Source organism: Chamaea fasciata, unplaced genomic scaffold, assembly GCF_029207755.1.
Source record: "Chamaea fasciata isolate MVZ Bird 193981 ecotype frontalis unplaced genomic scaffold, bChaFas1.0.hap1 SCAF_3, whole genome shotgun sequence".
Classification (NCBI taxonomy): Eukaryota; Metazoa; Chordata; class Aves; order Passeriformes; family Sylviidae; genus Chamaea; species Chamaea fasciata.
The window spans coordinates 90,782,548-90,792,151 of NW_027094088.1; the positions used below are offsets into that span (position 1 = coordinate 90,782,548).

The window sequence follows — 9,604 nt, forward strand, 5'->3', positions numbered from 1 at the left end:
TTTTTACTGTCAAGGATAGAACATATGGATGTAACAGGTACCAACAGTGAGGACTGATAGGATGAGGATCATTTTCAGCTCCCAAGCAACGAAGTATGCGTCCAGGAAGGACATGAAGGAGACAGCCTGCTATACTGTAAGTGCAGGTGATGGCTACAGCAATATTAACCACATAGGCAGCTGCATGGGAGTGTATGCTGTATTGACGTTTTGAAATCAATACAGTTGTCCAAAGAAAACAGGAGTGCAGAGTGCAGTTTGCCTTCTAATGGCACGCTTCATTCACTGTCTCTCACAGTTGTCTTTGATGTGTATTTTCACTGAGTCATATTCAGGGAAATATTTTTCACAGAAAAAGAAAAAAAAAACCCTAATCCAGATGTCAAAAGATGATTCAGCAGAAGTGTCCAGCAGGAATATACCCTAAGCAAGGCATAGAAGCTTGTGAAGGATTTCAGCTGAATTAGTTGATGTAACTTAGGTAAATCAGCAGTGTGTTCAAAGTAAAAAAAAACAAAAACAAAAACAAAAAAACCCACAAAATATTAGAATAAAAGTGTGATTGGCAGAGCAGAATTCTTTTAAACTGTGTGAGCGTTTCAGCCATCAGATTTATTTTTAACTAGCATGGCACCAAGCAATGAAAATAGGAGGTATATTACCATTTTGTGGTGGCACAGATGTTTCCAATGAGCTTGAACTCTCATCTATCTTACATTTGTGCATAGTCAGCATTAGTGAGGAATTTATTTTCCGTAGGTGAGAAGTACCTAAGCTGAGCTAATTGTTAAGAGAGAGAAGTTTCCTATTTGCAGAGAACGGTTTGGAATACTCAGTGTAGGAGGGGCTACAGAGATATATAAACTCAAGGCAGAACTGCTGAGAGCTTAGAGTGAGTTACACTGCGCGCAAGGTAAGTACGGGTTTTTCTTTGTTTTTTCCAGAAAATGCAGGGAGTTGCTGTATGTGAAACTCAGTTATTCAAAAGATTTTATAGATTAAATGTGTGTATGTACTTTTTCTACTACCATGGTTATGTGTACCAAATGTTAAATTCTAAATCAGCTGCTTTTGAGGTGTACAAAATTAAGAAAGAGAAGTGTAGATCTCAGAAGTAGGGAGTGTTTCCTCTCACCTCCTCCTTCGTACTGTAGAGAAGGTGACATTTTTGTTACAAGGAGAATATGGTGGGGGTTTAGGCATTTTCCTTTTTGCTGCTGTTAATGCTTCAGCTTTGTTGCTGACAGGGTGTCAGTAGCTGTGAGGCTGGGATAGGCTGGGCCCTTTTTGTGTGTGTTTGTCGCTGCTGCGCACACGTGGTTCTGAGTGGGGTGGGTGACAGTCTGCCCAGAAACTGTTGTTGCTTGAAATTCCAGCAGAGCTGGAACAGGACCAAGCAAGCATTGCCCCTGTGGCTGTGCCTGTGGTAAAGCAAATCTGATGTTACTAGAGGCAAAAATCAATTTCTATGTCTTTGGAGGCTTGTCTAAAGAAATTACAGGAGCCGGGAGTGTTGTAAAAGAGGTTGACTGTGGGAAAGAATTCCTTCCTGGCCAGTTATAAAGGAGCATAGTGGCTGCTGGAGAAAGTACAGCAATTACTGAGTTTATAGCATGTATTCTGATTAAACAGTAAACTGCATTCTGAGATAATGCCAAAATACACAGAGAGCACCCTCTGCTTTTTGGGCAGAACAGAACACTTTGGATGCAAATGGTTTTGAGTCACTGGTTCTCTGATTGAGAATTGCTCAATTGCTGTAAGTAGGGAATTCTGCTTGACTATTCTGCATGTGTAAGGAACATTTGAAGGCAGAATGACACAAGGCAGTGTCTGAATATAATCTAACTTTTAGCTCCTCTGTTAATTGATTAAAGTCTTGGACCATAAATGATGGTTTCAAATAAGACAACTTTGAGAGCCAGTTAGAGACTCAAAACTGCAACATTTATTTCTTCATTGCAGATACTAGCAAATCAGGCACGTGGAAAGATGTCTTCAAAACCCAGGCTGCACTACTTTGATGGACGAGGCCGAATGGAACCAATTCGGTGGCTACTGGCGGCAGCTGGGGTTGAGGTTTGCCTCTGGTCTTTTATACTGAGATCCTGTGACAATTATGTGCTTTTACTGTTGCTTGTGGAAAGGGTGACTGAGCAGCAGTTTCATACTACACATTTAGTGCATTGCTGAGCAAGCCAACAGTGACCATGAGCTTTCCCTAAGCAGAGGGAAAGTTCTGACTCCACGCATCATGTGCAAAGCCCACTGGTAGCACCACAAATGCTTCTCCCCAGTATCTAGGGAAAGTAGAAATTTAAACCCCAGCAGCAGAACCTGGCTTCTTATCTTCTGATCACAGAGGTCAAGCACCTGCAATTCTGAGTACCTTCAGTTAAATTCCAATGTCCAAAAGAGCAAGAGATTATTATTGCTGCCATGATGTAGTTTGCCTTTGAAAGTATTGTGTATTGTAAACGATAAAGTAATATTTTTTTACTTTTGATAGATTCTGATAGTAAACCAAAGATGGAGACCAGTTTCAAGATCTGTGTGGGAAATCTGTGTGTTTCAAGAGCCACGGGTTTCTGGCAGAGTGATGGCCAAATGTGCCTGACAGCTTTAAAATATGATTTCTGTTTTAAAAAACAAAATTTCCCAAAACACATCTCTTTTGGCCTTCTTTACCTAAATGACAAGGAAGCTAAATCAAGGAATGACAACAGAACTTCTCTTGTCTTCTTCCTGCAGTTTGAAGAATCGTATATGGAAAAAAAAGAGGACCTGACAAAATTACGGAAGGGTAAGTTTCCTTCCCTTTAAATACTGAAACAGAGGTAATAGTAATTACAACAACAGTCAGAATGAGAATTCAAATTACTTGTCTGAGAACACCTAAGGATTCCTAAGTCTTAGTGTCATAAAAAGAAAATCTCTTCACTGGATGGTACATGAGGTCTCAGAGGTGCACACTGCAGTGTGTTAGGTGGAATCTTCCAGCCAGTGGCTTCAGTCTTCACTGAATCACAGAAACGCTGAGGTCAGAAGGGACTTCTCATGATTGTCTACTCCACCTCCCCTCTTCCAGCAAGGCCACCTCCAGCCAGTCACCCAGGACCATGTCCAGCTGGGTTTTGAGTATCTGCAAGGATGGAGAACTTACAGCTTCTCTGGACAACCCACACGGTCCAAGAGCCTTTCTTTAACGTCAGGTGGTTGACTCTCCTTTGCTTCAGCTTGTGTCCATTGCCTTCCATGCTATGGCAATGGAGGCTTTTGTCATCACATCCCCTTGAAATTCATTAGCATTTCAGCTTGCCTACAAAGTTGTTGTTTTAAAATCCATATGAAAACAGACTTCCAGCATTTACCTGTAGCTCTGCTGTGTTCCTGCCCCCCAAGGCAAGTACCCACCGTGCTAGCTTCAGCTTGCATCTTCCTGAACGTGATGGTCATGTTTCCGCACAACCAAATGACACGTTTGTGCTCTTCACATGGCCTGTCCTCCAAAATAATCTGTGTTAGGGGGAGCATTTGAAGTCCTGCTGTTCTTTAGGAATAATGTCTTCGTGCTGCTGCTACAGGCTGCCTTTCCAAAAGTATTTTGGGACACGTGCATAAAATAAATGCACCCTCAGAAAGAGGGAGAGAGCTGATCAGTTATCTCAGTCAAGAAATATGATTGCCTTAAGCTAAAGAACTTCCTCACTGCTCTGATCTGATACCTCTCTTTCTGGAGGTATTTTCACTTCCTTCATGCTAGGACGAGGCTTCTGCATGCTTGTAAAGGAGTTCCATGGCTCCAGCCTCACTCCAAGTGATATTTGGCTCTTGCAGGAATCTCATGGAACTCACTTATTGTTTCCACTTCATGCCTGTACAGATGAGATGCCATTTGTCAATAAAGTAGTCACAGGGACATTTTATTATTTTTATACTCCCACTCTTATTTCTTTTCAGTATTATTCACATTGTGTGTTGGCCAGTGCTTAGAAAGTCCAGATGTATTTAGCAAAACATGACAGGAACTGGCTGGACCAGATCCTTCAGTCCTTCCCATCTGTATTAACCTCCATGAAAATCACCTGTGTTAGGGACATGCAGTGCATGTATTTCTCAGTGTACGACAGCTAAAAGTTCTGCATGGGGCTGTTTCCTCAAATCAGTAATTTCCACAAGTACATTGCTATAGTAGAAGTAATTAATGTGTCACTGACAAAAGGTTATTGCATGGTGAGCATTTTCCTCCCTTTCTTGTAAGAATGAGGAAGGTTGCCACCAAAAGGGTTGTCAAGCATTGGAACAGGCTGGCAAAGGAAGTGGCTGAGTCCCTGTGTGTAGATGTGCACTTGGGGACATGGTTTAGTGGTGAAATTAAGGAATTGTTTGGTTTACATTTGGATTTGATGATCGTGGTATTTTTTCTCCAGCCTCAATGATTCAGATTGTAAATAAAAAGTAATACATGTGATTATTTGTCTAACACATGCTTGTGGCTCTTATTCAGGTTCTCATTCTGTGTCCTTGTGTTATTCCCTTTCCCCTAGATGGATCCCTGCTCTTTCAGCAAGTGCCAATGGTAGAGATGGACGGGATGAAGCTGGTGCAGACCAGAGCCATTGCCAACTACATCTCAACGAAGTACAACCTCTACGGGAAGGACCTGAAGGAGAGAGCCCTGTACTGCAACAGTACCACCTTTGCTTGTTAGACCCCAGCTCACACTGTAGCTCCGTGTAACACCAGGATATCCCAGCTCAGAGCTAGATTCAGTGGGAGAGAGCAGTGCTTTGTGCACCATGAGATGACTGTGACTGCAGGTGATGTCTACAACAGTGACAGCCTGTGGGGTTAGACAGGGCAAGTGAGCCCTGAATCATCAATCAGAGGCCAATGCAGTCCGCAGAAGAAAGCAGTCAGGGGTGCAGATTGTCTTAGTGGTGCTGCTTTTCATTTTCTCCTGCAGTTGTCAGCAGCAGCATTTTCTCCTCATCACATTCAGGGCAGTGTCTCTTAAGGAAACAAAACCCCTACACTCTCTCTAATAACCAAGAATTAGTGTAGAATTGGAATTACTAACAGGTTATTAAAGAATAGGACTCCTAGGGCACATGTTTTGACCTGAGGTATTTTTGAATGCTTCACATTAATAAGCACTGCTAAACACATGTCAAGATGTTTGCTAGAAATGGTATGGACCTGCTGTTAATCTTACCCTGTCTGATGGGGTTTTTAGCACAAGTTTGGAATGCACACATGACAATTTTGTATTCAGGTTCAAAAACCCATAGTCCAGAGAAGTGTCAGTCCCAGTAAGAAGTGAAAGGTGTGTAGTCTTTAGGTTATGCCTAGGAATTCTGCATTTGTCTTTCACCCAAGCTCCCCCTCTGCCAGCCCCCAGTGCAACTGCATTCCCGGGGGAGCTTTGCCAGGGCAGAGGTGTGTGGGAGAGAAGAGGCAGGGATTTCCCAGCATCTCAGTGAGGTTATGGCAGGAGTTAGTGTGCTGTTCAGAGCTCCTGTGTTTGACCTGACCAAATGGATCTGATCCTTTCAGAATCGATATGTACGTGGAAGGAATGTTCGATCTGAACGAGTTACTCCTGAAACATGGCTACCTACCAGCAGACCAGAAGGAGCAACACTTTGCTAATATGATTGACAAGGCTGAAAACAGATACTTCCCAGTCTTTGAGAAGGTATGTGGCAAAGAGGATGTTGCTCCATTGATACTGTTGTCTGCACATCCATCCTGGATGCGCACGAGTTTTGTGGTGGAAAACAGAAGCAAAATTACCACTGGAATATAAATCCTCTGGTTTTGCTGGTGCTGGGAGTAAGGTGGAGACAGGACACTACAGGGGAGGCAGAAGGCACTTCAAATCTGAGAGCAATGTAAAGCTGCAAAAACCCAGCAGACACTGAGCTCCCCAAACATATGTGTTTCAATCTGTGTGTTGTTTCAGACTGGAGACACCACAGCATCAGCTTTGACATCAAGTTCCCTCCTGAACTGCAGCTGCCCCTCTACCATACATGCTATGTAACAGCATTACAGTTCCTTCTGTATCTCATACAGCTTAGCCTTCAATGCAGCTACAGCAGCCAAGGCAAGATGAGCACAACTGAGCTGCCAGACAGAAATGTAGAGGAGAAGGAGCTGATAGATTATGCCTAGGATGGCAGTGCCATCAGATCATTGTTTGTACTACAGGTGTTTGAACTGCAGTTCCTTCTTCTGCAGACAACTCCATGCCATGTGTGACATGTATCTTTGGAGATATCGTATTAAGTCACGCAGAGAAAAGACCTCATCTCCTTCTGGTTCTCTGTTTTTAGGTTTTGAAGGACCATGGAAGAGACTTTCTGGTCGGCAACCAGCTGAGCAGGGCAGATGTTCAGTTACTTGAAATCATTTTGATGGCAGAGGAGTGGAAGCCTGATGTTCTTGCCAAATTTCCTGTCTTGCAGGTAAATGAATGGGCAGTTTGAATGGATAGTGAAGTGGAAAGGAACACTAATTTAAACTGGCTGAGAAATATGGGAGAGTGGAGGGTCAGAAGTGACATGCAAAATAATCAAATATCCTGAGTATTTTAGCTGGCCTCACATACTGGTTTTTCTTTTGCCACCTTCTGTCACTACAACCCCCAAAGCATAAGAGGGGGAAGCATATAGTTTCTTCTGCAGTATCAAGCCGTAATGTGACTCTCAGAGCATGGATAACATTGAAATGTGTGACAGTTGCAATGATTCTTAACCACTGTGCTGTTTTGGTTTTGTTTTGTAGAGCTTCAAAGCAAGAATAAGCAATTATCCCACAATAAAGAAATTTCTGCAGCCTGGCAGCCAGAGGAAGCCCCTGGTACGAGAGGAAGAGGTACCCAAAGTGATGAATCTTTTCTACTCCTGAGGAGCAGCGTAAAGCCACAGAACCTCTAGTTCATTGTGTTTGCTAACCATGGGAAAATAATGAAAACGCTGAAAACCAAGTTTTTCGATCCTACCAGCAAAGGGAATAGTTCACTGATTAGGGGGTATATTGTGCAACACAGGATGCCTTAAATAATTAAAGAGACTAGCTGAAATAAAATCTTACTCTTGATACTCAAAACCCAGCTGTTCATTGATTTCTTGGTGCTAATTCTATGCCCTATGTCTGTCTGGTTCTTTTTCTCTGACATTCCCAGAATTTGTTGGAAAATTAGGAGAGATTATCCTGAACAGTAGGTCATGTTGTTGGTTTGGGTTTTTTTTTTCTGGGAAATGTCAGGAAAAGCCTGCAGATTCACATTAGTTGAGGATGAAAGGTTTGGATTCAGCTTTCCTCCGAGCCTTACATGGAATATGCTTGGACCAGAGCTCCTGCAGCACCTCTGTTTTGTCACTAGACACTTACACTCTTGTACTGCAGCTTCACCAATGTTTCCTTTGTCAGAAGGTCTATTGTAGCAGCTAAATGCACTTTGCAGACTCTGAGGAACAAATGTTTGTCACCAGTTTAAAACTCACTGAGAAAGGAGGAGTCAGGACGGTTTCAGGTGCTAGTGAGACCTTGGAATGTGGGAATCCATATTGACTTACATCACTTTATATTAAACCAGGTTTAAGACAAGTTGTACTGGAGTTGTTCATTCTCATCACTTAAATCAAGCTCCACTACTGAGTGGAGTTAGCAAGACTGTTGAATTTTGATAAATATGCACGTTTATCTAGTGAAACGTGTCCCTGCCCAAGGCCTAGGAGTGTTGGAACTAGATGATCCTGAAGGTCCCTCCTAACCCAAACCATTCTATGGTCCTGTGATATTATTTAAACACCAAATAAAATAAGTTTGTGAAAGAATAAGCCAGTGCTGTAAATCCAGCTGCAACTAGAGCACTGGCAGCTTTCAGCTGGGCAACCTCAGGGCACTGTAGCTCTTGCTAAGGCCTAGAGTTTCTTCACATGAAATGTCATGCAGCTGGAACCAGTTTTCATCATCAAAAAAGGAAACGAATCTGATCTGTTTCAGCTGCAAAGCATGTATTAAAGAGAGTTCCTGCAGGAGCTGCTTCCCTCCCACCCCACTGAAGCGTTCAGACAACACTTGCAGGTAGCATACAGGAAGGACCTGAAGGAGAAAGCCCCTCGTACTGTAACAACCAATATTTTGTGTGGCATGTTGCAATTTATGCAACCTCCCTGAGTAACATAAGAAGAATATCTCATCTTGCCATTAAGTTAAGGGAATTAATTCAGCAAAATTTTGCAAGTCTAGATGGACCTTGACTGCAGTTAATGGCTACATCAGTATTAACCATGTAGATTAGATAGACAGGGTGGTGCATGGCGGATATTTCTGTATTGACTTTTTGAAATCAATACAGTTGACCAAAGAAAGCAGTCAGGAATTTGTAGCAATGTGGGAGTTAGATGGTGGTTGCTGCTACGTGTTTCCCAGCAAGTATCTCTATTGGAAGGACCGCTTGGGTAGGCACTCAGGCAAAGCAATCAAGTCCACACACCACACACACCATGGCTTGCTCAGCTAAGGGAGGCAAGAAAGGTCTTCTGTGTGATAAATTCCAGCAAAGGTTTATTCCAACACGCCACAGGGAATCAGGGACAAAAGACCCGACCCTATGGTGTGCAGAGGCTTAAGTAGGGGTCAGGAACCAGTGGTCTAAGGGCACATGGGGAGGTTCAAAGGGCAGGGCAAAGAGCAGTGCCCTATAGGGGACACAGCGGCAGGCCACCAGGGATACCTCCAGGGATTCCCCATATAGGAGAAACAGGGAAAGGAGAAACCACAAGTATCAAGTACATATGGGGAGGGCAAAACTGGGGTAGATCACATAGTGTTGCAATGCACCATGGGGGAAGTCTTTTCTTTCAGCCTAAGTGGAGACTCTGTGGTATATTCTTCCAGGGCAAAGCCCTGGGGATTCCCCTGAGGAGTTCAAAGATTTCCACGGGACTGCTGAGTACAGTTTGCCTTCTGATAAAACACTCCGTTCACTATCTCTTACAGTTATATTTGATGTGTATTTTCACTGAGTCATATTCAGGGAGGAAAAGAAAAGAAAAAAGGGAAAGGAAAGGAAAAGAAAAGAAAAGAAAAGAAAAGAAAAGAAAAGAAAAGAAAAGAAAAGAAAAGAAAAGAAAAGAAAAGAAAAGAAAAGAAAAGAAAAGAAAAGAAAAGAAATCCAGATGTCCAAAAATGAAAATCAGCAGAAGTGTCCAGCAAGAATATACCCTAAGCAAGGCATAGAAGCTTGTTGATAGAAGCTTGTGAAATATTTGAGCTGAATTAGTTGATGGGGCTTATGTAAAGTGGCAAGGTGTTCAAGGAAAAAAAAACCAAAACAACGAAAATATTAGAATAAAAGTGTGATTGGTCGAGCAGAATTCTTTTAAACTGTGTGAGCTTTTCAGCCATCAGAATTATTTTTATCTAGCATGTTCCAAGCAATGAAAATAGGAGGTATATTACCATTTTGTGGTGGCACAGATGTTTCCAATGAGCTTGAACTCTCATCTATCTTACATTTGTGCACAGTCAGCATTAATGAGGAATTTATTTTCCGTAGGTGAGAAGTATCTAAGCTGAGCTATTTGGTTTT

At 42.5% G+C, this 9,604-nt stretch overlaps 1 protein-coding gene across 2 annotated transcripts; it reads left to right on the forward strand.

Moving 5' to 3' along the window:
- The first annotated feature begins 13 nt into the window (after positions 1-13).
- Positions 14-7,113, forward strand: LOC136287249 (glutathione S-transferase-like). Of its 2 annotated transcripts, none has more exons than XM_066179789.1 (7): positions 14-136; positions 1,966-2,079; positions 2,752-2,803; positions 4,548-4,680; positions 5,557-5,698; positions 6,339-6,470; positions 6,790-7,113. In XM_066179789.1, the coding sequence occupies exons 1-7, from the start codon at positions 62-64 to the stop codon at positions 6,910-6,912; spliced, it is 771 nt and encodes a 256-aa protein (XP_066035886.1). In that variant the 5' UTR covers positions 14-61; the 3' UTR covers positions 6,913-7,113. The 2 variants fall into 2 exon arrangements, with proteins under 2 accessions (XP_066035886.1, XP_066035887.1); XM_066179790.1 differs by lacking the exon at positions 14-136 and adding an exon at positions 804-913.
- Positions 7,114-9,604: the final 2,491 nt, after the last annotated feature.

What these genes read in the sequence shown, in the direction of transcription:
- LOC136287249 (XM_066179789.1), top strand. Translation starts at nt 62, where the DNA reads ATGAGGATCATTTTCAGCTCCCAAGCAACGAAGTATGCGTCCAGGAAG. An exon ending in CCTGACAAAATTACGGAAGG is followed by an intron (nt 2,804 to 4,547) that starts GTAAGTTTCCTT and finishes CCTTTCCCCTAG; the next exon opens with ATGGATCCCTGCTCTTTCAG. An exon ending in CCAAATTTCCTGTCTTGCAG is followed by an intron (nt 6,471 to 6,789) that starts GTAAATGAATGG and finishes TTTGTTTTGTAG; the next exon opens with AGCTTCAAAGCAAGAATAAG.